At 54.8% G+C, this 27156-nt stretch overlaps 3 protein-coding genes across 5 annotated transcripts in view; 1 reads left to right on the plus strand and 2 right to left on the minus strand.

Moving 5' to 3' along the window:
- The window catches only part of CSNK2A2 (casein kinase 2 alpha 2), a 30467-nt gene extending 19574 nt beyond the window's left edge, over nucleotides 1-10893 (minus strand). Inside the window, exons 1-2 of one of the 3 annotated variants that reach the window (XM_054840541.1) lie at nucleotides 10510-10891; nucleotides 10140-10251 (exon numbers count right to left, since the gene is read on the minus strand). In XM_054840541.1, coding sequence (XP_054696516.1) covers nucleotides 10140-10251; nucleotides 10510-10613 — 216 coding nt within the window. In that variant the 5' untranslated portion in view covers nucleotides 10614-10891. Of the gene's footprint in view, nucleotides 1-4916; nucleotides 5127-10139; nucleotides 10252-10509 lie in introns of those variants that run through there. The other 2 variants (XM_054840542.1, XM_054840543.1) reach the window with 2 other exon arrangements.
- A 4970-nt stretch (nucleotides 10894-15863) lies between these two features.
- CCDC113 (coiled-coil domain containing 113) lies at nucleotides 15864-24131 on the plus strand. The gene is made up of 9 exons (XM_054841116.1): nucleotides 15864-15928; nucleotides 16411-16537; nucleotides 17876-18037; nucleotides 19081-19236; nucleotides 19677-19757; nucleotides 20294-20449; nucleotides 21113-21220; nucleotides 21765-21920; nucleotides 23420-24131. Exons 1-9 carry the CDS (start codon nucleotides 15864-15866, stop codon nucleotides 23480-23482), a joined length of 1074 nt encoding a protein of 357 aa, XP_054697091.1. The 3' UTR covers nucleotides 23483-24131.
- Nucleotides 23772-26306, minus strand: PRSS54 (serine protease 54). The gene is made up of 5 exons (XM_054840994.1): nucleotides 25767-26306; nucleotides 25313-25588; nucleotides 24715-24796; nucleotides 24272-24454; nucleotides 23772-23873 (listed from the first exon to the last, which is right to left on the minus strand). The coding sequence occupies exons 1-5, from the start codon at nucleotides 26054-26056 to the stop codon at nucleotides 23772-23774; spliced, it is 933 nt and encodes a 310-aa protein (XP_054696969.1). The 5' UTR covers nucleotides 26057-26306.
- Between the last annotated feature and the right edge of the window lie 850 nt (nucleotides 26307-27156).

Below are 27156 nucleotides of genomic sequence, written 5' to 3' on the forward strand. Positions count from 1 at the left end.
GGCCAGGTTGGATGGGGCTTTGGGCAACCTGGGCTGGTGGAGGGTGTCCCTGCCCATGGCAGGGGGGTGGAACTGGATGGGCTGTGAGGTGCCTTCCAACCCAAACCAGTCTGGGATTCTGTGATCTAGGAGGTTTGCTGATGAAAACACTCCTCTCCATACATTTAGCTTTCTAAAACATTCACCATCCAGCACAGAGTTTGGTGTGTGAGGAGGGGAGCAACGGGGAATGACAAAGAGGTACGAGGCACCTTACCAAAACAACACACGTTATTGGATGTCTACATGAAGGACAAGGAGCCACAAGAGCTCAACAGCTCACGTTTGCTGCCTTGCCTCTGCCACAGCCTCCCACTTCGATGCTGGCTGCAGAGTGCTGATGGGGCAACTCGTACTCCTGTTACAGGCAAATCCAAGGCAGTCCTTGGTTTCAGACCCCTCACAGAAATGTACAAGGAGACGGGAGAAGGAACAGAAGCTTTTTATATAGTGGGAAAATACGGCGCTTATATAAGTGATAAAATATGCTGTCTTTCTAGGCTCTTCAGGTGGCTGAAACCTTCAGATTCAGATCCTGCTCTTCTGCTCTTCCAAGTTAAAAGGCAGGAGCTAGACTTTCAAGCCAAAAGATGAGAATCTCAGCCCGAAGCAAAGTGCCAAAAATAACACCGATGCCGGCACAGGGAGCGTCAGCACCTCATAAAGCCACTGTGGAAAACAGCAGCAAGGCCACCGCAGCTGTCAGCCAAGGCTGGAGCAACATGGGGCAGGGTTCGCTGGGGAGGGGTGACCAAGAGCCCCGGGACAGTACCGAGACACGGCTGGAGCCAGTGGGAAGTGGGACAGACAGGGAGAAGCAGCCACAGCAGGGGGATGGAAACCAGCAGAAGCGAGGGCTACGTTTCTGAACCCAAGAAGAAGATGCTTCATTAGGGACTAATTTCATTTATGTCAGCATGGGGCCAGACACCACCCTTGTGTTGCCCACATGCACTGATCTTACCAGAAGGCCAAGATGGAATTAGAGGATGTAATTCAGTTACTCTGCTCGTCCAGCGAGGCAAATGCACACATAAGCTGTTTTCCAAGGAACTTCAAAGAGGGACCTGAGCCGCTGAAGGTGCTCGCCGAACGGCCTGGCTACCGGCAGACATGCGTCACAGCCTCTCGGCTGCGACACTTGCACCTGATCGGGAACGGAAACACTGCCTGAACACAGCCAAAAGGACCAAAGCCCACTTTGAAATACTTTTTCCTTTGTACTGTAGTTATTTCAAGGGCCTTCTGCATCAGCTAGGTAGGGGAGGATATCCCTCTGAGATTTTAATTTCTCTTTCCATAGGACCACCACTCACACTGGGGCAGAAGATGTAGTCTTCCAGTCACTTTCACATTTTTTCCACATTTTTCCACATTTTTCAGGATGGGAAAACGATGCCCTGTGCGATCTCCATCAGAAATCTACCCCTACCCACAACACGCTTATTAAAAGACACGAGCAGACAGAATCAGCAACTTTTGGAAAAAATGAGAGAAGAAAGTTGGTCTTTTTTTAATGAAATGCCTGCAGATAATCATCAACAGCAGCATGGCCGACATCACTGAGGGAAGACACTCCAGCAAACACCATCTCAGCAAATGGGAGAGTTAGAAGCCACTCGCTGTTTGCATGTTTCACTGCTAAGCTGCAGTAGCACAGAGCTTGGGCCAGGCTGACTGCACGTGGCTACATTGCCTCCACCTTGGCCATGAGCCGAGGCCGAGGCCCCACAAGGGTCCGGGCAGGGTGGGGGTATGGGGAGCCCTGCTCATTGCAGGGTCGTAAGCAGTGCATCACCAGAGCGCTCTCCTCGCCTGCAGCCAGTGGTCAGGACAGGGTTTTCTACCACTAGGTAAACAGGCATGAGGCGGGGTAAAATGCCCTGGGCTGGAGTAATGTCATCTTAGAAGAAAAGTTATTGCCTAGAAGTTTCCTCAGAGAACAAACAATGCAGGGGAACGGAGGATTTCCCCATTTCAGATTTGCAGGAGAAAACAGTGGCAACCACTGGCCTTCACCCCACACAGCTTTCTCCTTACCAGCCTGCCCAACCACACACCACCTCCTACCCACACCTTGTCCCACGCCATTACTCCAGCCACAACTGCAAATGCCATCTGCTTCCCAAGAGCACATCGCTAGGGCTCAGTTTTTGCCCAGTGACTGATTCCAAGCCCAAGCTGGGGGTGAATCAAACACCTCGGTGCAAACCACTCCAGCACATGGCCAGGACTGCGCTGGAGCTAACTGTCCACAACCACAGAAACTCTGCTGACTTCCCTCCTGTCCCCAGACCCCAATACTGCTGAAACCACAGGCAATCAGCAGCATATCCTCCAAGCACCAGGATTAAGGCTGGGTTGCTACAACTGTCTCTCAGAGTCACCCGATCTGTCTCTCCAAGGATGTTGACTCCAAACATGCATGGATTAACTGTGAACTAACTGAAGCTATTATGGCCTCCAACCATCTGCCTCTCCCAGCAGGGATAGCTTCTAAAACACGAGCCCTTGCAGCCAGAGTATTTTAACAGTACTCATTTAAGGCTATTTTATTAAACCAGGCTATGAACAGCAGCATTTCAGGTTGTGTTTCCTACCTAGCTCAGTCCTCCTGCCCTGGGAAGGGGATTTCCAACAGAGGAATGGAGCAGGCACCTAGACAAAATTAACTGCTCCAGAATTTGATCCGCCTGTGTTTGTAAGGCAACGTTTTATACAGGTGCAGACTCCATCTGTTCCCATGGCAGAGGCATTTCAAAGCTTTCCTCCATGCAGGGATCCTCCAGTGACCAGTATGACTCAAACCCTCACTGCAGCCTTTCCCTCTGAGACAGGCTCCGATAGAGTCCCTCTGCTCTATGCAAACACCTATTTCCATGAAATCCGTAGAAACTTGACAGCTTGGAGACTTCTGTCGCATTTGGTTGAAATTGGCCAACCAGTGCAAAAACTACTGGGGGGGGGAGGAGAGGGAGAAAGGCTGACAGACAGCAGGATTGCATAAGGCTTGTTTCCATAGGAAACCAGGCTAAAAGACATGTCTCAGTTTAACCGTGTCTACACTGGGAGGGGTTTAATTACTTCAACTGCAGCAGTACCCTTAAAACAACATGACTGTCTAGCACAAGCCAGTTTTCCAGTTTCCCAAGAAACTGCTTCCTTCCTCAGGCAAACTGCAAGTGAGGTGGCTGTAGAAAGTGGAGACAAAACACACAGCTTGTGGCTGTCCACTACGCTGAGTGCCTGGAGCAAAGGGACAAGGTGACCTCCAGCCACAGGAGGATGGCTTCTGCAGCTCTCACTCCACTGTCCCCAGCTGGCCACCCTCTGCTGCAGGTTTCCCACCCTACCAGCCAAAAGGATCCCATCAGGGTGCTTCAATCCACTTGAAAGTCAGGCAGAAGAGGCAGTGACAGCGGCCAGCACTATCCCAGCTGTCTTTGCCCAGAGATCGGGGAACATCACGCAATGCCAGCCCTCTGCAGAGGTGAGAAATGGCACAGGATAAGTAGTTGCTTTGCAGTCAGGTAGACACAAAGGAAAACACCTCTCTGTGACCGAGAGATCTAATCCCAGGTCATTTTCTGTGAGATCATGTAAACTTGTAAGCAGGGAAGGAGTCCAGCTGCAGCAAACACCAGCTGGGAGAATTAACATTGTTTGCTAAAATAAACCTTTAAATACAAGGCTGCAACCATCACTTCCTGTCTTGAACGAATAAATGGCTGCCTGGTTAATTATCTTTTTTGCTTGGTTTCTAAAGCAAAGGGAGTACACTTTTCTGTCAGATGCTTCAGTGCCAGCCTTTCCCAACAACCTGGGGACCCATCACTTGAATTCAAGCAAAGAGAGAAAATAAATTTGTCATCCAAAGTTCTCTACGCATTTCCACACCGAGAAAGAAAAGTAGTGTCTAGGAAGGCATGTGAAATACAAGTTAAATCCAAAGCATAAAATTCATTCTACGTTAGCCAAAAGCAGGCAGTGCACACACACAGGCAGCTGAGGAGCACACGTGCTGCTCTGAAGGAGTCACAGAAGGTGCTGGGTTTTGCCCAGCAGGCACTCTGAAAAAGAACTGGGGTTAGGGCAGCAGGGGAGAAGGTTTAACAGTCAAAAGAAACAAATCCGCGAGAAACTAAAGTCATTTATTCCACCACCCCATAAAGAAAAAGATCTATTCTTTGCTCAGAAACACCACAATGCTTCCAGTGAACAAGCAGGGAAATCTCAACACACAACGTCCAGGACAAGCAAAAGGCTCGAGCAGCATCCTTATGACAGGCTTTAAACATTTAAAAGCTGGCACTAGAAGCTCATTCGTCTCTAGCAAGTATTATTGAAAGGATCACAACAATCGGCCTATAAAGCCTGATGCCAATTGTTCAACAGGAAAATTGGCTTCAGAGCAGCAGTGCTTATTTTGCCAGACATCAGCTGGGAAACCAAATAATTGCATTCAGAAGAGCTACAAAATCAAGGAGCCCACTTGTGTTAACATTCTGTCGGTAGTTTCCACCTTACAACTTCCATTATGGGAATTCAAACTTTCCCGAGCTGCTCTTGAATTTTAGAAAAGAGGGGGGAAAAAAACCTACCCTGAAACTACTAAAGCACGTTTGCTTTTTTATTTACATTTGGTAGAATATACCAGCATGTGTTTTTGAGGGCAGTGCCGTTCTTTCCTGCCCCCATAGCGCGTCCTGGAACCACCCTCCTGGGGCTTCAGGACAATGCATCAAGACTTCTGCAGTCAACTAAAAGGGAGACACACAAGGACCAAGCCCCAATCCCCACCACCACCACAAGGATGAGAATCCTTCATTCAGGCTCTGCCCTAGGCCACTGTGACCAGACACAGTGCCATAACTCACCCTCCTCCTCAAAGGAGCAGCAGCTTCATGGCTCACCAGCTCCTTGGTGCTAGAACACCACCGCTGCATCTCCAGGCCTCTGCGAGACACCTGGTACCACCTCAGTTGGTCTCGGCTCCAAACAAAGCTGGACTCCAACAGCCAACCATGCCAAGCTCAGTTGTGGGGGCAACTGGTGTTTCAAAAAGAAGAGCCGTGTACTCAGCTCTCTTGCAAAAGGGCTCATTTCAAGACTGCCAGAGGAGGAAGTGGGCCAGGGAGAGCTGACTCAGTGCATGCAAACGCAGGAAGAGCAAGAGGCACAGCTAGCTACCAGGAGCAGGCATTGAACGGCTTTGGTGGAAGGTCACCGATGCAGTCAAAAGCTCCAGCCTGAGGGAACAACATCATCCAATCCTATTTCCCTGTGCAATCCCTTCTGCACACCAGCATGGGAGTCATTTCAGCCTCCATCTAGAACATGTTGATGTATGTGGGCTCTAAAGCTTTTAGGGACAGAAGAAAATTTACCAGAGCCACAGGGCTACCTCCCCCAAATGGTTATTTAGCTACTAGAGCAATGATTTGAGTTCAACACTGGAAGGACCTTGCAGCAGTGCCTGGTATGAGCAGCAGCTCTGGAGGGTTCGCGCAGCCCAAAAGGGGAAACGGGAAAAACAAAGCCAAACAAACAAGAACGCACTTGTGAAACCACGTACATGGTTGAAAGTTCCAGTTCACGGACTCAGCACAGAGGGACAAAAGCCACCAAAGGAGAAAGGGGCTATTTCATCACTGCTGCAGAGCCTCCGTCCGTTTCACTGGTCCCTCTCCTTGCAACTGCATTCTTCCCCTACCTCCGCCTGCGTGTTGTGCCTGTACAGATAGTAACCATACAAGGAGACAAAACAGTCTCTTTCTGTGATGGGTTTAATGCTTCACAGGCAAGTAGAGTGTACATAGACACGTGCATGAGGAAAACAGGAGGCCTCCCGCACAAAGCTGACAATATGGATGGTGTAATTTCCGCCTTGGGCGGACACTCAGATGGCGGTAATCGGTACGAAAGAACGAGCTGTGAAGGACACTGCGGTACAGCTGAAGCTTACCAACAGCCACAACTGTAGGTAACTAACAGCAGCACTCTCACCACAAAGAATCACCCACAAAATTTACAAGCAATGTAGAAAGTTTATCTTTGGCTTTTAGAGTGGCAACTTGCGACGCTGTTCACATCCCCCAGGAACACTGTTACCCCGAGAATGGGGGATTCACTTTTAAGGCATGCGAGGAGACTGGCAGATACTTTTGGAGCTGCATTAGAAGAAAAGCGAAATGAGAAGTTCATCAAAGAGACAGCACAAACGTTAGAGACGACCTCAGTGGTCCACCGAAAATCTAAATCTATGTGGTTAGATAGGAAAGAGCAGAGCTGCACTTTAGATACCTGCACTGGATGTAGACAATACATGACTCACTGGAAACAAAGATGTCTTAAACTTCCTTTGTACAAGCTGAGGAACGTCAGACCTCATCCCGGAAGTCAAACCTTAGCATCAAACTTCAGCAAGACACAAAAGCACGTGCATGTTCGCACATTCCCTCTTCCTGGCTTGGCCCTACCCTAAGCATGCGGGAAGCACGCCCACAGCTGTGTGGAGGCCAGCCAGATCAAAAAGCCCACCAGAGCCTCCTACACCAGCTGGGGCTGCAGGAGCACAGCTTTTGGCTAACTCCACATCCTACTACCTGTGAAGGGGTAAGAAGCTCAGTACAGTGCAGAGTCCTCCACTACCTACCAAGATGACTTCAGCCCCATGGCTTTTTTTTTTTTGCTAAGTCTTTGTTCCCTGAACCAGTTGAAAAGGTGGAGAGTTGGCCTCTACCTCACTTCTCAAGATAAAAGCTTTCAGAGAATGCTTGACGGGGTGTCTGGGTGGCAAACCAGGGCTCCTGCCTCGCTGCTTTGCACGCTCTATCCTACATGGCACATCCTGATGTCTTGCTGCAGTGGAGTGAGAAGCAACCTGCTTGCTTAGTTTGCCCCCCTTTTTTTTTTTTTAAAGAGCTGCAGAATTTTCCTGGAAGACGTGACATTAAGAGCATCATATTTGCAAAGAAAGGCACTTGACCCAGGAAATGGTAATGTTATAGTCATCTGCATGATCTTAATTCTGCTCCTTGGCTGACGTGCATAACGACCACAACTAGTGGCGTGAACATATTCCATTTTCCTGCAGGATTTTGCCAGGTCCTGCACTTGGGGTAGCAGAACAGAAAGGCAATGCTGGGTACTGGCCAGGGAAATGGGGCATCTTGCTTTATGCAAGCCCAAAAGGCCTGGGGCACTGTGATACCAAACAGAGCCATTAGCTCCCCGGCCTTGTCCAGTACTAAAATCCTCACAGGACACTTACACAAACAAGGCAAGTGGCTGCCAGAAGAGGAAGAGCAGTTATCTCGTTCATGCAGCACTAGACTAGGACCTACGCTGTAGTCTCAGCTTTGTTGAGGCTAAGGGACTTGCCCAAAGTCACACAGGAAATCTCTGTGGCTCAGTTCTGCATCAGAGAAAGGGTGATAAAATTTCCTGACCTCTCTGGAGGAGGGTACAAGATGTTCAGGTAGCACAACACCAAAGAAGGGGAGAAAAAAAGGCAGGGGAAGTACTTGCTACATGCTAACTTGAGCTCAGTAAGGATAAGCTGCTTCAAAGACCCAAGCTGGGATGAGACATCAGTCACCTCCCATGAGGCGCAGATATTAAAACGGTGACTCTTGCTAAAAATCACTCTAACACATAACATAAATTGTCCTCTGAAAAAACTTTACAGAGAAAGCAGCAATCGTGCTGAACAACCACATCCATCACCCAGCAACAGTCTTCCCCTTTGTCCCACCCCTAGAGCCACGCAGAAACCTGAAGACTTTTGGTTGCATTTCCCACCTCACAGGATCCAGTCTGAATTAGGAGGAACAGAGAGACCCAGCCTCTTTGCTAAGGCTCCACTGTAGATACATGTAATTACATTCACAATTAATTTTGAGTCTAGCTACAGGAAACCAGAGGCATTTTCCGCATATCAGAGTGATGTTATTGCCACACTTCACAGGTTTTCATAACATACATAACACAGTGCTCTGAAACTCACTTTTCACTGACCCACTTTCCACTGAGAAGAAAGTTCATCTGTATTTATCTGGACTTTCTGCTTTTCCTTGCTCACTCGCAGGGATGCCATCTGAATGTTAATGCAAGTGCGGGGAGACAGGGGAACTGGTGGCAACACCATCCGCTTCAAATCTGGGACAATCCAGTTCCCTGCTCGCAGGGCATTAAGGCAACACATTCAGGCCTCAGGGAGAAGGAGCACCCAGCCGCCCTCAGATGACTCTTGCCAGCTGACTCACAGTCCAATGCTGATGGGCTCCCTAGACGTGACAGAGTTTGGCTGCCACAGGGAGAGCAGCGTTGCTCCAGGGGAGGCTCTTTAGGCTGGGAAGAGGCAAGGAGGAAGACTTCTGATGACTTTCCCTGCAGTCTCTTCTCATCCTCATGGTGCCTTTCTATGTGGGACAAGACCTAGGGTCTCAACAAACCACAGCCGTCCTGAAGAGACCATCAGGGGCTCCAGAGCAGCATGCAGAAGTGCACAGTTTTCCCAGCCCAGCCACAAGCCATCTTGCTGTAAAACCCAGCTCTGCACTGGCTACACCTTTAGCTACTCTCTCATAGGAGAAACTCCTGTCTGCTCCTACTTAAAAAAACCACCAAAACAAACAAACAAAAACCCCCCCAAAACCCCAAACCCACATAAAGCATCCAAAGGAAGGGGAGGCCGAAACAGCACACCGGAGGAAGTCAGCTCAGCAAGGACATGTGAGCCTCCCCGCTCTGCCCTGATGTCAGGCTCAGCCACAGGGGCTCTCCCGAATGGCTCACCTGGCCATCAGCTTGACCACAGCCAAAGCAGGGGTGTGCGTGCCTCCTCCCAGAGGCAGACGGGAGATCACACCTTGCCTAGGAGCGGTGGCTGGACAAACTGCAACAAGTTCTCTGGGAAGCCAAGGAAGATCCCAAGGAAGCGCACACAGTGAGCAGGTGGGGATATCAGCAAAGACAAAGCGAGACAGCTAGCCACACTGTCAAAGTGGATCTAGCAAATGCTTTAAGGCTACAGCTCTGCAGACACACGCATGTCCTAGGTAGCTGCTAGTCTTAGTGGCTGCAAGGGCAGGTTAAGCTCAGACCCCCCTGTATGCTGCATATCGACATGTGCCCAAATTCTTAGAACACCCATGGTCAGACACCGGCTCCCACGTGCTCTTGGGGAACAAGTGACAAGTGCTGCTGGTCCAACAAGTGACAGCCACAAGCATCAGCCAAGCCAAAACCAAAAGCACCTCAACTCTAACCTTTTATTTCTGTTTTTTTAAAACACCTGTCTACCGCCCAGATCACCAACACAGACAGCTACTAGGACAATTACCACAGCTTGCTGTGAGCATGCTGCTTACATACAGTAACGTGTGCCCTGCAGCAGCTAACCTGTGCATTCAGCCATCCCAAACTACAACCTGTTACTGCTGCACAAAGCTCCCCACAGTCTAACACACCAGAATACATATCACCGACACCGCCAAACTTCAGGTGGCCTCTTTCAGTCTCCTCAAGTTTCCATGGTGTTTTTGGCCCGCCTGTGGTGAAGTTTTCTTCCATGTCAGATCCTCTAGAGGACTGAACTTTGCCTGCTTTTTTGACTGCTGAGCATCCCACAGCCTGGCTCTGAAAAGGCCACATGCCAGCTGTCTAGAGGTTAACAGAAGGATTCTCCCTCCAGACTTCGCATTCCTGTTGACATGGCAGCGCCCGGGCTGTTTTAGGCAGGCATTGCCAAATACGATTTACCAAACGCAGAGAGCACATGTTGCACGTGCTGCCCACATTCGGTAAATCGTATCTGGCAATGTTCAATAGCTGTTCAATCACCAGGCCTCGCAGCTCTCCTCCTTCAGAGGAGCTCTCAGCCCAGAGTTGTGCTGGACAGGAGACATCAAAACATTGCTACAGCGTGCAGGACACCAAATCCATTTCCAAAACCACCATCTTAATGTCCTTAATGAGAAAACAAGAGCTTTGGGGTGAAGAAGGAGACCCAGCAGTCCTTTGACCCTGCCCACCCTGCTCCTCTCCCCGTCATCTCCAGCCACCGCAAGCCCCTACACCATCAACGGGACACTCACCTTGAGGATCTTCACGACGACCCTCTCGTTGTTGGTGATGTTGATGGCTTCGAAGACCTCGCTGTACTTCCCTCGCCCGAGCTTACGAACGAGCTGGTAGTCGTCCTGATTGCTGCGGGCACCAAGAGAGGAGGGGGGGGGGTGAGGAGAGACGATAACTGACAGGGCAGCAGGTCGGGGGGGGGGGCCCTCTCCCAGCCCCCCCCCCCCCCCCCAGCCGCCCGCAGACCCCGGGGACACCCCGAAACGGGGGGCAGGAGGAGGCAGGGATCCCCCCCGGTGGGCTGAGGCCCGCAGGAGGGTGCGGGGCCGCCGGCGACCCGGGGAAGAGGCGGGGAGGGGAAGGGAGGGTGCCCGCGGGGCGCTTTACCCCCAGCTCGGGACGTGCGCCTCGTAGTCCCAGTACTCGCGGCTCCTCAGGCTGTTCACCTCGGCGTACACCCGCGCCCGGCTGCCGGCGGCCGGGCCGGGCATGGCGGCGCCGGGCGGCGGCTGCAGGAGGAGGAGGAGGGCGCGGGGCCGGCGCGGGAGGCCGGCGAGGCGGGGCGCGGCGCGCAGGAGGGCGGCGGCGGGCGGCGGCAGGGCCAGGCCGGAGCGGAGCGGGGCGGGGCCGGCCCGGGGGCGGCGGGCGCGGGGCCCGCGCGGAGCGTGCCGAGGCCCGGGCCCGGTGCCGGCGGCGGCAGCGGCTGCAGCCTGGGCCGGCCCCGAGCGCCGCGCAGCCAACCCGGAAAAGGTGCCGCCGCCGCCGCGAGAGGCGCCCGCCCGCCGCCGCCCAGCCGCCCGCTGCGCGGCGCCCCCTCGCGGCGGGGAGGTCCGGCCCCTCGGCGCGCGCTCGCCGGGCGGCTGCCGTCACGCCTCGTCACGCGCTGCCCACCCCGCCATCGCAACCCGTCACTCACCCGGCAGGCCCCCGTCACTCCTCCTCAGCCCGCCTCGTGTCTCCCGCCGGCGCCCCGTCAGCCAAACCCTGCCCGTCCCCTGTCACCTGCTCAACCTCCTGGTGTCCCCACCAGCGCTCCATGGCAGCCGGTAACGCCCCTGTCACACCCCGACACCCTGGCCACCCCCTCACATCCTGTCGCAGACCCTGTCACCTCTGCTGCCCCCGTCACCCTGCCTCAGTCCTGCCGCAGCCCTGGTCAGTCCCCCGTTACACCATCGTCACCTGCCACAGCCCCCGTCGCAGTCCCTCATTCCCCCATTGCCCCGTCACCTCTCGTCACCCTCAAGGCAGGACCTTGGACGGAGGAAAGGCTCCATGCTCCTCCGGAGGGAATTCACAGAACCACAGACTGGCTGAGACTGGAGGCACCTCTGGAGGTCATCTGCTCCAGCAGGGCCACCCAGAGCTGGCTGCCCAGGACCGTGTCCAGGTGACTTCTGAATATCTCCACCGATGGAGACTCCACCACCTCTCTGAGCAACCTGTGCCAGTGCTCGGTCACCCTCACAGTGAAAACTGTCTCCTGGTGTCCAGAGAGAATCTGCTGGGTTTCAGTTTGTGCCCATGGCCCCAGGTCCTGGCACTGGGCACCACTGAGAAGAGCCTGGCTCCCTCTTCTTTGCACCCTCCCTCCAAGTCCCTCATTCATCTTGGTGGCCCCTCGCTGGGCTTATGTCCCTGTCTCTCTTGTACTGAAGAGCCCAGCACTGGACACAGCTCTCCAGGGGTGGCCCCACCATTGCTGAGCAGAGGGGAAGCATCCCCTCCCTCCATCTCCTGGCAATATTTTTGCAGCCCAGGACACCATTAGTCTTCTTTGCAGCTTATGTTCAGCTTGGTGTCCACCAAGACCCTCAGGTCCTTTTCAGCCAAGCCGCTTCCCAGCTGGGTGTCCCTCAGTCTATATTGGTGCCTGGGGTTTTTCCTCCCCAGGGGCAGGACTTTGCACGTCTCCTTGTTCAGAACTTCAGGAGGTTCCACCCAGTCCATTTCTCCAGCCTGTCCAGGTCCCTCTGGATGGCAGCACGACCCTCTGGAGTACCAGCCACCCCTCCCACATCCATGCCATCTGCCACCCTGCCCAGGGTGCGCTCTGCCCCATCATCCCGGTCACTAATGAAGAGGATTGGACTGGCAATGCTTTACCTAATGCAGAGCCCAGGAGACCATTCACCTTCTTTGCAGCAAGGACACATTGCTGGCTCACCTTCAGCTTGGTGTCTACCAGGACCCCCAGGTCCTTTTCAGAAAAACTGCTTCCCAAGAGGACCGGCCCCAGCATTGATCCCTGGGGTACACCGCTAGTGACTGGCCTCCAACTGGACTTCATGCCACTAATCACCACCCTCTGGGCCAGTTTTCAACCCACCTCATGCCCTCACCTCCCAGTCCCTGGTGAGTCTCAGGGGAGCTGCCAACTCCAGCCCTTCCCCAAGCCCACGCCGGGTGGGTCTCAGCACCAGCCACTAGCTCGTGAGGTGACAGAGCAGAGCTTGGGACGTGGGTTGCTTGGCCTTACTCTGGTGCTGCTCCTGGCTGGCCTCCAAACATCAGCTTAGGTTTGGCTGGAAATTAGACTGGGCTTCAGGCCGTTTCATGCTGGCTGCCGAGGAACGTTTCCAGCCACCAGGTCACAGTGCCACCACTGTCCTTCCTTTTCTGTAGGTGAGCACTTTCAAGTCAAAACCAAGGTGAGGCTGGAGCCTTCAGACTGCGTATAGGTTTTGCACTTCTTGGTATTGGTATTAGTGGGAAAAGGCTGCTCTCCCTGATGGAAGTACATGGAGAGATGATTTTCTTTTCCTTTGGGTTCTGAGAAAGGAAAAGGACCCACAGGGTCCTCGATTCACAGGACTAAAGCTGATGTGAGTGCTGGGCTTTGAGGTTTTGAGGAAACCTAAGGAGAGTCTCCCCGGAAAAATAAGCACGTGGAGTCAGCTGTGCGCTGCAAAACCCAGTGAGCTTCCCGGGTGCCTGAGGCTGGATGATGGGAAAACCCAACAAGACTTTATCATTTTATACGTTGGGTCCTGACCGAATGCAGTCCAGGCAAGACTTTCACAGGATCTTTGGAAAACAAGGAGAACGCGTTCGAAATACTCACTCTCCCAGGGCACTCAGCACTGGACAGAAAAGGCATGCTCAAGACCCGCTCCTGCTAAACCTGTCTTAGCAAAGCGAAAGGAAAATCTACTGTCCTTGGGGAAGTCTGCCACATCCAGAGTCCAGCTTACCAGCCTCTTCCTACCAGGACTGCAGAGCGAAGATGAACATCATCTCCCAGGACCCAGAGGAGATGCAGAAATGCATTAACAAAGCAGTCAGCCCTTGCGTAAACTAGAATTTATGACAGCATATGCAAAGGCATTGAGACATAGGTTTAAAGCAGCGCCGTGATACTGGCACGTGCGTGTTGCGTGGCTTTTTCACAGAGTGAGACAGCTAGAGCTGCACCGCTGCACAGCTGAGACGTTCATCTCTCCCAGTAAATTCTGCATGCGACCCGCCTAAAATCCTGTGTTAAAAGGGAGATTTGCATTCCACGGCGTGCTGCTGTTTGGGCATAGGTACTCAAACGGTGAGCTGGCTAAAATTTTTCTGATGGATCGTTTTCCCAGTGGAGTACGCCGGTTGCCAGCAGTTTCATCACAGGTGGCATCTTCCTCAGTGCTTTCCAGCAGGACATAGGCAGGCTACCAAACCGGCTTGCCAGGCTGATTTCTGGCAGGCAAGCCAACCGGTGTGCTGCCAGCTCCTCCAGCTGACGCCTCGGCTGCCTGGCTGCACCGGCTGCCTGCCGGTTTCTGATGCTGCCCGGTGCTTCCCACAGCAAAAAGCCCTGTTTGCCATTACAGGAAGTTTGCCAAGCTTTACCTACTTTCTCTCAAATGCTAGTCAGCTGGTTTTATTATTATTATTACTACTGTTTTCAAATCCAGCCAGAAAGATCCAGCTGTTTCCCAGAGCAAAGTCAGGGAAAATATGTTTTCGGCCATTAAAAACACCTGGAGATCGTGTCCTGAAGGTACTTCAGAGCTCTCGAGCCTGGCATTTGGCAAAGGACAAGTCTTCTTGCAGAGATGCGCTGAGCCTCCTGCTGACCTCTAAAAAGCTTTGCACAGCTGGACAGAGCTATAAACTTCTTAAAATCTGCACCCCACGTTCCTGCAGCTGCAAAACCTCTGGCACAACATTGCTGGACCCTCCAGTGATGCCATCCCTGTCCACCATCCCGTCATGGCTCCTCTGGGTCACTCAGCTGCCTCTCCCCATCCTAACGACGAAATACTGGTCATCTCAGGTTGGAGCATCACAAAATGTGGGCCAGTGCAGAGACCGACAGTCTGGTGTTATAATTATCTCTGACGTTGTAATCAGCCAGCTCACGCAAGCACTGGTTTAATTCATGACCTCGTGTTAAGCTTTTTCATGGGATCCCCATCCCACTCTGCACACAAAGAGGACCTCCAGGCTGTGTCACATATATGCTGCTCCATCCTCCTTATCTCAAAACGCTTGATTTCTGGCATCGAGTTCTGAATGAGATGAAGATCCTGCAATGAGGGGTGTTCATCCCTGCACCTGGCGAGGCCAGGAAGCGTGGCTCCTCCCATGGATCGGATGCAGTTATGACTCAAGATGTGTTTTGAAGATGAGTTTTGACATGTTCTGGCCAGAAATAAGACTGGCATTGCTAAGGCATTGATTTTTCTCCCATTTATATAATTAGGTTGACTTGCAGCCCTTATCCCAGAAAAGCCGTGGAGATGCATCACTGACCACATCATCAACTTTTGGGGGAAGAGATGCACTTTTAAACAGACCTGCCACCTGCTGCCGTTGGTCCTGAGCATCCAGCACGGGGGAGTCAGAGCACATCGCTGTGCCGTGGTCTGGATCCACCAACACGGACACTTAGAAGTGACGCTCCACACCCTCACAAAGCTCCTAGAATTAATTAGGCATGCTTGGGGGACAGCTGCCTTCAGGACTGGTGCCGCTGTTCCCCCCGGTTTTACAGCCAGATTGTGATAAAGCAGAGTCTTTCAGAGGAAGATTGCAGCGTCACAGGCAGAGAAACCCCCGCCGTGTTGTAGGTGCACCCCAAACATGAGCTGGGGGCCAGCATTCGCCTGCGCCCTGCCAGAGGCTTCGCTGCCCAGCTGACGGGCAGGATCCTGCCTGGCACGTCTGGCGAGGAGGAGCTGGGAGGCAGTGCCTGCCCGGGAGCTTCTGGGAGCGGGCCCGGCAGGAGCGGGAGCAATGCGCACCCCGGGAGACCCCCGGGGGGGTTGCTCCTGCCGTATCGCACCCCGCGTCACCCCGGCCAAGCCGCCGCATTTGCGCTGCAGATGCCTCGCTGAGGGCTCCGGGACCCCCTGAGCTGCAGTCCCTCGGGCAGGGGCAGCTGTGTCACGGGAGGGGGCCGCCTCCCCCCCGCCCTTCCAGCAGCACCTTTCCCCATCCCGCAGACCAGCACGACCCCCCCCGGAACCCCACCCTCCGTGGGTGGGCAAGCAAGGCCAGAGCCACACGTGTGCGCGCTCGTGTGTGACCTCGTGTCAGTGTGCGTGTGTGCGCGTGCGTGTACATGAGACCCCACGTGTGTCCGTACGTGTGTGTCCGTGTCCCCCCACGCGCCCTGTCTCCCCATGCCCCGTGTCCCCACGTCTGCCCGTGTCCCCGTGTCCCCCTCCGTGTTCCCCCCCGCCCCTCCGTGCCCCTCTGCCCGCCGCCCCGCCGGCAGCGCGCGCCGCCGCCGCCGTTGCCAGGAGACGGCCATGGCGGAGCGGGGCCTGGCGGCGCTGCCGCTGCCGCAGCTCCGGGCGCAGCTGCGGGAAGCGCGGTACCGGCGGCCGGGCGGGGCTGCGGGGCCTCGGGCTACGGGGCCCTGCTGGGGGCTGCGGGCGCCGCTGGGCCTTATCCCCGGCAGGGCCGGGCTAGGCCGGGCCAGGATGGGCAGGGGAGGGCAGCGCCGGGCGGGGTGCCCCCGGCTGCCCCCGGGCTGGGCGCCGTGCCCAGAGGCCACCGGTGGTCCGGCTGGGCCACGGGTGCTGCGTGGCCGTGCTCGGGGTCTGGAGCCAGGCTGCCCGCTCTCCGGGCTCGGACCCCCGGGAGGAGCCGGTGCCCGTGGCTCTGCCGGCTGCTTTTGGTCTGGGAAGGAGCGGGTCTGGCTGAGCCCCGCTGTCTTGCCCGGGGTGACCTGATACTCTCCTGCCCCTTTTGGGTTGGCTGCCGTGCCCCGTGGTCGCCTGTTTTGGCTCAGCCGCTCCCCGACGCAGTGCTTAGCTTGGCCAAGGGCTCAGCCCGACCCCCTCCTCCTCACAGCCACGCCAACGCCCTGCTCCAAACTGAGGTGGAAATGTTTGAGAAATGGTACCGTAAGATGGAGCCATGCGGCCCGTCACTCCGGCTGCTGTCTGAGACACACGGTGCCCCACCGGAGCTGATGCAGGTACTGCTCCAGAGCCAGGGCAGCGGCTGCGCAGCTGTAGGAACTGGGTTTTTGGGTCTGGCTGCTGCCTACTGCACAGAGCGATGACCCTTCCTCCCTCTGCAGCCCCTCTGACCTCCCAGTCTCAGCGCTCATCTGATGGGAGCTCAGCAGGCAAGCTCCCTGGTTTGAAATATGATTAAGAAATTCCCCCAACAACCCTCTGTACTTGGGCTTCACAGTGATGAGCCCTTAAGCTAGACACTTGCAAAAAGGTGCTGCTGGTTCTTGTAGGTGTAAGAGCTTGGGCTGCCTTGCCATTCCTGCACTCTGTAAGGGCCAGGCTGCTTTCTCATCTCTTCTCCTCCTCTTTCCTGGGTGACAGCACTGCGTCCTCCTGAACAGCGAGTGCCAGGGAGATCTGGAATGAGTTAACCCCTACACAGCATAATTTGAAGTAGAACTTAAACAAATGGGGACGCTGGTGCCAAGAAAGCAGGAGACTTGCTCAGGGCTGTGCCAGGTCTGTGACCGGATGCGCTGCTCCTCTCCTCCCTCCTGGGGATGTTCCCGTGGGCTCAGACCTGTGTGCATCCACACTTGGGTGCCTCTGCTGAGCGCATGTTGCTTTGTTCCTTCTCTTGGAGCTGTCAACAGGCTTTTGGAGCAGCTTTTTGCCTCCTGGCCTGAACATCACCTTTTCACCAGAGACACGGTGAACAGAAGCTCGGGACCCTTTGCAGTGGAGCTCTTTCAGCCAGCATCCTGCCCTGGGCTTTAGCGCCTGCCTGAGTCCGCAGTAGCCACTTTCTGGTTAGTCCCAGACTGAGCCCTTAGAAACTTTGCCTTTGGCCAGGTGGGCACTCGCCGTCCGCAAAGCAGTGCCTGCGTCGCTGTGTCTCCACAGCACTGGGAATTGCTTCCAAGTGGTGTCAGTTCTTCCAAGAGTGTACTCCAGCCTGCCCATGCTGCGGTAAGCTCAGCTCCTCAGGGTGTCTGACCTAGGCAGTGGTAGGAGACCCCATCTGTCCTGCACAACAGTTGGCATCTTCGCTACGAAGAGGTGTTTTACCTGTCCGCGTGAAGCTGTTGCATTGGCTTTAACCTCTAGCCCTGAATTTGCCTGTTGAACTGAAAGTGCTTGCTTGCGTAGGAGGGTTTTGTGGGTGGATGAGAGGACAGATGGGGTCAGTCCAGGTGTGGCCTTGAGTTACCTCTGCTCTGGAGAGGCCTCTTTGTCCTTGCTGTAAGCTGGAATCCCTCTAGTGTGACCGTTGAGATTATTTTCGTTTTGAATACAGGAAAATGCAAAAAGTGCTGGCTTTCTAATGGCATCTTCTTGTTCCTTGGTTGTTGCAGACACGTGGCAGGTACAAATCCAAGTCGCATGGTGCGACAGACTATTTTGTAGGCCTGACAGTGGAGCAGAAATATGAGCTGGCTGAGCGGGAGCTGACTGAGCTGAGGGATGAGATTCAGAGGATGAATGAGGACTCGGAGCAGACCTTGAAGAACCTCGAGGTATGGCTCTCCAGGACCAAGGTGTCAAGCAGTCTTGTTACCTTTCACCCCTCTCTCAACACGCCATCCCTCAGGCAGTGAGGCAGACCTGCTCGTTGAGAGCTGTTCATAGCAGAGCATTGCTGTGAGTGTCCTGAGTTGAGAGTGGGAGCCAGAAGTGTCCTCTCACCTCACCCCTTTCTTGAAGGCAAATACACCAACAGAGATCAGAGGTGCCCAGTCTCTAAAGATGGATCTTATTACATCAGGAACCAATAATAATACAGGCGAGGGGAAGATTTTTAGGTAGAGAAGCTCAGGTATGCTGTGTGAGATGAAGAATCCAATGCTCGAAAGAAAAATCTTTTTGTCAGCTTCTTGAAGGTGCGCCCTTTGTGCCAGACATGATTTTCATTCTAGCAGCTCCCAGAAGCTTCCTGATTTGGCTGGGCTCCATGCAGTCCTCTGGGTTCTGTCTTTCTGCTGTCTGGGGGTTTTCTTCTGAGCACGCTCCAAGTCTCCAAGACTGCATTCCTGCTGCAGGCTCATTGTGGCTGTATCACCATTGCTGCCTGCCCTGTGCTGGCTGGCAGGACGTCCTCCTAGCCAAGATGCTCAGGAGCTTTGGGGGAAGGAAAGACCTCTGCATTCGGTTCAGACCACTGATGCTGCCTGCGGTGGCCAGGAGAGGTGAAGCAGGCAGCCCATCCCTCTCGTGTGGCCACAGGGTATATGCGGTAAATGAAGGGTGTAATTTTTTGTGTTGCCTTGCCTTAGTCAGACTGGCAACGTTTGTGGGTCAGGATGGAGTGACAGATGTTGAAGCTCAGGCACGTGAGAGACTTTTTCTCTTGTTCTTTTTGAGTCAGTGAAGTAGCAGTGCTGTGTAAGCCTGCAGCATGTGCCCTGAGCTGCACAGGGTGAAACTCAGTGCTCCCACAGGAGAAATGCTAGTAATGCCAGCAGAGAGCATGCCTGATCCTTTCCGGTGTTCTCTGTTCCCAAAGCTGTTTGAATAAGGGAAGTTCACACCTCTTGACTGTTACGTGACTTTATTTCTACAGGCAGTCATTGAAGAAGCAGAAGTTTGGTGGACCGATGTTAAGAAAGCCATCAGTGACTTTGAGAAAGACATCATCAGCACCACCTCCAGCAAGAAAGGGAATATTGTAGCTTCTGAAAAGTTGCTGAGATACATGGAGGAAAAGAACCGCCAGAGGGTCAGTGAATCACAGCAAATGTTGAGGCTGGTCTGTCCTCTGACAAGTATGTTGGTTAGAGCAAAATCCTAGTTCCCATACTCCTGTGTGACCTACATCATGTTTTCAGACTGTCTTAGTAAGTCTGCTTGGACAGCCCTTGTCCTGCTTGTCAGTCGGTGACTAGCCCAGGCGCTCATCAGGCTGCTGAGCTGCAGCACGGCTGTGAGCACACAGGATGTGTGTCCCTTAGGGGAGCCTGGGAAAGTGCACAGCCATGCCCCCATGTTTGGGGCAGGGTGATGCTCAGCAGCGTTTCTCGCTGGGCTCCTTTCTAAGTCAGCAGTGAAGGCTGCAGTGCGGATGAGATGAATGGGAACCCCACCATAAGGAGCAGGGGCTGAGTGCTCTTTCTCCTCCCAGGCTCTGCTGTTCCACTATAATCTGCTGTCTTTCTTTAGGATCTGCTGAGAGAGAAGTTGCGCTTAAAAAATTATTTGCTCAAGGGTTACAAGAAGAAGCTGCAGCAGCAGCTCACGCAGGTGCGTGTGGCAGTTGAGGAGAAGCAGGGACTAGGTGGCCCCTTGAAGAACGAAAGGAGTACAGCTCAACGCAGACACGGGGCCTGCTCTGTCTAGAGATATGTGGCCCTCCTCCTCCTCCCCTTCCTCCTTTGCTCCTGGCCTTGCTGCCTTTGTCAAAGGCCACTGTTGTGGTTCAGATCTGGCAAGTGTCTGTGTGCATGGGATGAGACCAGGAGTCTCGCAAGAGTGGAAGCTGGCACATCTGTTTGTGGCCTTTGTGCCCTGGAAAAGATCAGAGCAGTTCCCTGGGGACTCGCTGCTGCTGGCATGGCAGGAGCCTTGCCAGGGGGGACCTGTCCGCACTGCTTGGCCCCTAGAACACAGAGCACAGGCTGAGTGCCATGCTGTATCTCACATTTCTCCCCGAGCCCCAGGTTTGCAGCCGGGGTGAAGACCCTGTTCTTTAGGTCTGCTTTCCCTGCGGAGCAAAGCTCTCTTACTTGGGATGCAGCTTTGATCAGCAACTTACAGCTACGCTTCCTTGGGGTTTGCAGAAGGAGCAGACGGGAGAGACACTCTGTGAGGTCCATCTACAGCAGCTGCAGGTTAGAAATGCCCAGTACCAGGAGAAGATTGATGAGAAGAACCAGGAACTGCTGCAGCTAAAACTGACCTCAGGAAAGACTGTCCAAGTCCTCAACCTCTATAAAGTGAGTGAATCTCCCAGCACCTCTGTTTTGCCTTTCTTCTGTTTCTGAGGGTCACACACAAGCTGATTAACAGCTCTTGCATGCTTCCCTTTCTCAGCCAGAAAATGCCAAACACCTCTCTGCCTTCTCACTAACTTAGCAGTTTAGCTGGGAGGTTTGCTGGACACACCGGAATCAGCAATGCTCTCACTCGTTTGGTTGCAGCCTGACAATGGGGTTCATGCTTTGCAGCACGGTTATTTTACACCTCAGAGGAAAATTCCAGTAGGAAAGAGCTTTGGTGCTGACTTGCATAGGAAAATACATTTTTTACATAACCTGTGACATTTGAAAAGATGTCGTGAGCTGCAGCCATCACTCTGAGTCTCTGCTCTTCTCAGTGAAAAGTGCTTCTCAGCTGGGTGTGTTTGCTTCTCTCTGATCAGCCATTCTGTCTGGGTCAGTCCTAAACCCCAGCTGCCGTGCTGTGGGCTGTGCTGCAGTGTGACACAGAGGACATAACAAAGCAGTAGCTGCGTGACCAGGGCATGATGCTGCCTTCTGCAGGGGACGAGTGGTGCCGCAGAGCTCCGGCACCACCAGCTGAGACCAAGAGGGGTGGCTTTGCAGGTGGCTGGGAGCTGCCGCTGCGCCCACTGATACTGTCCTGCTCTCATGTTCCAGAGGAAGCTGCAGGACGCCATGGAAATGTCCATGTCTCTGATGAAAGACATCTCCCAGAGGAAGGAGCTGCTGGAGAAAATGGAAAGAGAAGCCGCTCTGGTGGAGGAGGTAAGAGAGCAATTTGGGAGGCCCCGAAACTTCACTTGGGAGGACTCTGTTGAGGTGCTTTGTGTTGGATACCGATGCACATTTGAGGCCCAGCAGTAAGCGGGATACCTGTGTGCCTTTCTGGGTCTGAACAAGTCTCAGGGCTCCTGCCGGTGCCAGTGGGCACGGGCAGGTTTGCAGAACAGGCTGTGTTGTGGATTTTGACCCTGGCTCCACAGGGACCTGCACTGGCTTCTTGAAACTCTGTTTCCTTGAACTTTTTATCAGCAGTGTCCTCCCCAGGGAGAAGCGGCACTGCCGTCATACCAGTCTGGGGACACATAGCCTGGCGGGGACACCACAGCTTTGGGGTCGTGTTCAAGGGGCTCCCTAGCAGTGCTGCCTGGCAGGGCTGGAGGCACCGGTGGATGCGTTGCACTGCTCCCCTGCAGTGCCGGGGGTTTAATTTATCCTGCCTGCCTGCTTCCCTGGAGGACTGACCACCAGCTGGCAGAGGGACATTTCCCTGGGATCTCCTTGCCCTCTGTCCCTATTTCTCTGGCAGCAACGAGCCAAAGCTGAGAGTGTGAATCGGCAGCTGCGGAAACAGCTTTCAGACTGCAGCGTCCCTCCTGTGCTGAGTTACGTGCAGAAGAAGATGGCTGTTACTGATCTCAGAAACAGCCTCAAGGCTTGGGAGAGGAAAGTGGCAGTTGCCGAGGTGAGCAAGACCGGGCTGGGTGTGCAGGAGCCCGTGTGCCAGCTGGGTGCTGGGTCCTGGTGGAGCTGCGTCTGTGCCTGCCCACCTGCAGCCATCGTGGGGACCGGAGTGCTCGCTCCTGACCCACCAGAAAGCCGTGTGAGAGTTCTCATGCGGGAGTTTCACTGGTGCCTGGCAGAGCCAGAGGCTTTTCCTGTTTACAGAGCAGTGATCGCTCCCTACCCCGAGGACTGAGGCTGAATTTTAATGACTGAGCTCAGAGGGGAAGCCAAAGCAAGGACACAGCTTGTAATTTGACAGGAAGCACCATTGGGCTGTTGCTATACTGAAACTTGTTCTGTGTGTAAGGAGAAGGGGACATACAGCAGCTCGATACGTTTCTGGCTCTGCATATGTAACCTGCACTGGTTTTTTTCGAGCGCCCCCGATGGCTCCCCAGTGTTTGTAGTCCTCTTTGATGATCTCAGACATTTCTTACTCGTATCTTAACTCCTCCCTGATAAGGAAAGGCTAGCCAAGATCCAAACATGAGTTCGTGGCAAAGTTGCAAGAATATCTTTGACTCTCCTCCTGCCCCAACTCCTGCAGCCTGGGAGGAGATGGAGAGAGAGGAGCATAGTCAAAGCCTGGAGGTAGCAGGACATGTCTGTACCCCTGCCCCGTGTGGGATGTCTGTATGCACAGCAGTGTGGGGAGAGAACTGCCTGGGTTGGAAGGGACAGTGTGGTCCTGTGCCTGGACACCCCGCTCGTCCTCGAGCAGAGATGGGCCTAGCTGTGGCTAGGATGGGGAAGGCTCTGGGCTTGCGCCTGTCCAGCACTTACCCCCCAGCACCCCAGTCCGCCATGGACAGGGCTTATGTGGCCCAGCCTTTCTCAGAAGTCAGAACTGTGTGGATTTGGGCTTGACCCATCAGCGCCAGTGCTGGGGGTTCAGAAACAGGGGTCCGGCTGTGGCTACCCCAGAGTCGGCGGGCAGCCTGCCTGCAGGCCTGTCTTTGCACAAGCGGGTGCCTTCTCAGCCAGCTGCTCCCTTTGCCTGGCAGACCCAGGCTCTGGTTTGTGTGCTATCTCTGCAGCAGTGCCCAGGGTCCTGCCAGCCCAGTCCTGCAACAAGGGCTCAAGGGGATGAAGAAGGAACCTGTAGTTGTCCCTGGGATAACAGTGAGGCTGTAAACCTGTTTTCTTTGCCAGCCCCTCTGTGGCATGGCATGTCCAACACCCTGCTGCCATGAGAGGGGCTGGAGGTTTCTATCCAGCGCTGTTGTGTGGGGCCTCCAGGCTTCCTGTGGCATTCAGGGGAGAAACCAAAGCTGGTGTAGACCTGCAGGAGCTCTCCTCAGCATGCCACAGCGAGCACTGATCTCAGGTGGGAGCAGGGGGTGATGAAGGGGCGAGCAATACAGCAGCTCAGGCCAGGCTAGAGTCCGGCCTTGCAGCTTTCTCCACAACATATCACTGCTGTCTGCGTGTATTAAGGCCTTTTCCTTTCTCTTGCAGATGTCCTTGCAAAGCTACTGCAGGGCATGGAATCAGGTCAAGATGTCTGGTAACCAGCACTAGGCTTGTCTGATGCTGCAAGGCGGGCAGGGGAAGCTGCAGAAGGAGCCAACCCTGTGGGGAAGTTTGCTGTCAAGTGGGTAAATTAACACCCCACGAGCTGCAATGAGATGAAACCACTTCTGCATGAAATGATAAAGACACTCATGGCTCTGCTGTGAGTCCATTGCTTTGGTCTGTCCCAGCACGTGCTGGCTTCCACAAAGCTCCGCTGCCTGGCCCCTCCGCAGGCTCTGCAAGGCCAACCAGCTCCGCTCTGGGTGCTCCCCCCTCCCTCCGTCACCACAAGCAGTTATTCTCTGGTCATCAAATCCGACATGCTCACAGGAACTGTCCTTTCTTTCTGGGCAAGCCCTGGTGACCACTTAATGCGGGAGGAACCAGAGCGGATTCCCTGGGAGACATGAAAGTTCAGCATCTCCCAGAGTGCACCAACAATGGAAGAGAGCAGAGCAGTGTGACCATATAGGGCAAATCATTTCACCATGGCATGCACAAAGCAAGCAGCCTTTCTGATTGCAAAAGGATTTACCTAAAGAAGCAAAACAGCAAGAAGGGAGCAGCTACCCTTTTCCCAAGCACCTGGGGCAAGTTTAAGCATCCCTTGGAGATGGGAAGTGTTTTCCCACTGCAGGAATTATAAATCATCTCAGATGGCCCAACCTCAGATGAGTTCAGGTCTGTCTTTCCCTTCTTGGGGTTGAAACCAACTTCCTGAAATATCCTCGCTACTGGTCTGGAAGCCTCTTCCCAGTCTCTGGGTGGAGCCTGCAGATCAACTCGCGGCCTGACCAGTGTTGGGAGTGCGGGAGGTCCTGTCCTCTCGGTGGTGGCCAAGATCCAGTCGCTGTAGTAGGACACTGGGGTGTACAGGAACGGTCTGTAGCATCTGATGCCGCCCTCACTGAGAATGCCTTTCAGGACCCATTTCTCAGTCCCTCTAATCTGGCACATGACAGGGTTGCCGGCATCACCCTTTTGAGAGACAAAAAAGGCAGGATTGTGTCTCAGCAGTGTCCCTCCTGCCAGCACTCTCGGTGGCAGTGGACTTCACCAGTGTGAGAGGGAGGGCAGATTACAGCAGTTCGGTCCTTTATCGTCACGGAAAGCAAAGCACCACTGATTCAGTGGTGCCCATGCCCCTGTCAACCCAGCTCCATGCCTGATCCTTTCAAACATACCACATGGAACCCCTGTCGGTTTTGCCTCCCGAGCATCTTTGACCCTGGCCACACCCAAGGCCCTTGGAGGCCCCGGCAGCGGGAGAGGTCCAGGGACCAGGAGCAGCACCCGCAGGCCTGCACGGAGACGGTCACCCTGCAGAGATGGGTGTCACACATTCAGACAGTCTCCCACGCCTGCTATTTGCAAGCTGCGCAGAAGGGGTCTTTTCCTTTGAGGACTGAGCAGGAGAAGCCCAACAAGTGTTTTGGCTGCTCTCCCAGCCTGGGGTTGCAGATGAGCAGAACGGGGAGGAGGCGGTTTGACTAAATGTCTGCCCCGTCTGGGTTGGTGTGCTGTGTCCCTTACCAAACAGCCTGCCACATCATCGGCGTCCCTGTGGCTGCAGCATGCAGTTGCAGTGATCCTTTTCAGCGGGCAGGGATCCACATCCACCACGAAGAGCATCCTCAGGAAGTCACCGCAGCACTTTCCCCTGCCTGGCCGAGGGATCACTGTGAGCCTGTGGCTCTGGGCCTCCAAAAAACAGGGATGGGTGACCAGTGGGTGCTTCTTCCTCCCAGGACGAGCCCTGTTCCCCTTCCTCCCGTTGGGGCTGTTGGCAGGAGGAAGCAGGAAGCCAGCTCTGCCCTGCCAGAGGGAGCTCTTTGCCACAGGAGCCGGGGATTACCTGTGGTGGGATGTATCCAGCCTGAGACCCAGCAGTTCACGAGGTCTGAGGCAGAGAGGCTCCCGTGGGGAAAGCAGATAGGCTGACTGATGCTGCTGAACTCCAGTGGGGCAGCTGTCCTGAGCAGAGCGACGTTGTTGTAGAGTGTCACCTTGTCAAAGTCCTCGTGGGGGATGACAGAGCTGATCGAATACTGGGGCTGGTCCTCCCGTCGCCTCTTCATGGCGCTCAGCCCAACCAAGGCCAGCACCTGCTGCCTGCAGGGGGTGGACAGAGGGGACTGGGGCAAACTGCCTGTCCCCGCTCTGACTGAAGGATGTTCGCCCAGCTGCTGGGCAGCCACAAGACCCACCCGAGCACTGGGAAGTGGTGTTATTCCCTGCTGATTCCCAGGCCTTGCCTGGGGCGACGCAGGGCCCCTCGCAGGGCACAGACCTGCTCTGTAGGCTGGATGCAGCACTGAGGATCCAGTGCTCGTTCAGGATGGAGCCGAAGGCCAGGAGGTTGTGCTGCGTGTCTTGCAGTGCCACCACCCACGGGAACTGGTCTGTGGCTGTGAACTCCTGCACTGATCTCCACGGGGAAGGGCTGGCCTGGATCCCGCAGGCTGCAGGGAAATGGGGCATGTCGCTGGGTGCGCCTGGCCCTGTGCTCTCCCGCTGCCCCCCTCCTCCCTCTGATGCCCCCTTGCCCCTAGCCACAGCTGTCCCCAGCTTTGACCTCATCTGGGACTGATGCCAGCATCACCCAGACTCACTCCCATGTGGGGCCGAGCCGGTGGCGTGGTCTGGAGTACGTAAGGGTCAGATCGTGCCACCTCTTTCACTCACCCGATGCTGGGGCGGCACAGAGACACAGCAGCATGAGGCTTCGCATTCTTCCCAGCCGGGCAAAGAGCTGGGGCTGGGGAGCCAGGGCCCCACTTCCCTGCCTGCCTGTGGGGAGAGGGGGAGAGGCGTGCTGGGTGCCAGCTGGCAGCTGGCCTGGAGGGGCTTGCTGTGCCTGTGCTGAGAGCTCTGGGGCAGTTCCTCGTCCTGGTACATGGGCACTGCATGTCCCCAGCACCCTGGCAGCAGGCAGGGACCCAGGGAGACCCAACGGGCCCATTCCCAGCTCCCCAGCTCCCACCCCCTCTCCACAAGCCTCATCCTGCTGCACTCTGCCTGCTCCGTCACGCCCCTGCCGATACCTTGCTGGCCCCATGCTGCTCCCCCTGCTTGGCACCCCGATGCTGCCGCAGTGCCCGGGCAGCGGGATGTGGGCACAAGCCGCTCTGTGAGCTCACCGTCGCTGTGGCAGCTCACAGGACCCTGCTGGCATTCCTGCACGGTGGAGGGGGCTGTTGGAGGCTTTTGCAGCACATCTGCCTGCACAGAAAGGACCTCTGAGGCACAGCTCCTCCTGCCCTGGGTGCTGCTGGATGGTTTCTCCCCAGGACAGCCTGGGAGCTTCCTTTCTGCATGCCCACTGGGGTCTCTGCCCACCCTGGTCCCACTTGCAGGCAGAAGCAAGGGCAGCAGGAGGCAGGAGGAGCTCTGATACTGCTTAAGGGGATTTATAAGAAACTGAAGGACCCCAAAGTGCATGGGGGCAGTGGTTAGGGAACCTGGAGGGTAGCGGGAGCACCACCAGGCTACAGCTGCTTGGCTTTCCTACGGGGAGGTCCTGGTGGGGACAAAAACTCCATTCCCAGCTCATGAAAGGCTAAGTGTGCCTTTGGAGAGCAGGACAGAGAAGGTGGGATGGTATGAGGGATGTGAAAACTCACTCCATCAAGGATGAGAAAACTGTTGAGAAATTACAGTACCCTTTGTATGCACTAATT

The sequence above is a fragment of the Grus americana genome, chromosome 13 (genome assembly GCF_028858705.1).
Source record: "Grus americana isolate bGruAme1 chromosome 13, bGruAme1.mat, whole genome shotgun sequence".
In the NCBI taxonomy this organism is placed as follows: Eukaryota; Metazoa; Chordata; class Aves; order Gruiformes; family Gruidae; genus Grus; species Grus americana.

What these genes read in the sequence shown, in the direction of transcription:
- CCDC113 (XM_054841116.1), top strand. Translation starts at nt 15,864, where the DNA reads ATGGCGGAGCGGGGCCTGGCGGCGCTGCCGCTGCCGCAGCTCCGGGCG. An exon ending in AAGCCGCTCTGGTGGAGGAG is followed by an intron (nt 21,221 to 21,764) that starts GTAAGAGAGCAA and finishes TTTCTCTGGCAG; the next exon opens with CAACGAGCCAAAGCTGAGAG. An exon ending in GGAAAGTGGCAGTTGCCGAG is followed by an intron (nt 21,921 to 23,419) that starts GTGAGCAAGACC and finishes TTTCTCTTGCAG; the next exon opens with ATGTCCTTGCAAAGCTACTG.
- PRSS54 (XM_054840994.1), bottom strand. Translation starts at nt 26,056, where the DNA reads ATGAGGTCAAAGCTGGGGACAGCTGTGGCTAGGGGCAAGGGGGCATCA. An exon ending in GGTAATCCCCGGCTCCTGTG is followed by an intron (nt 24,797 to 25,312) that starts GCAAAGAGCTCC and finishes CCATCTCTGCAG; the next exon opens with GGTGACCGTCTCCGTGCAGG. An exon ending in GGGGCCTCCAAGGGCCTTGG is followed by an intron (nt 24,455 to 24,714) that starts GTGTGGCCAGGG and finishes GTCTCTCAAAAG; the next exon opens with GGTGATGCCGGCAACCCTGT.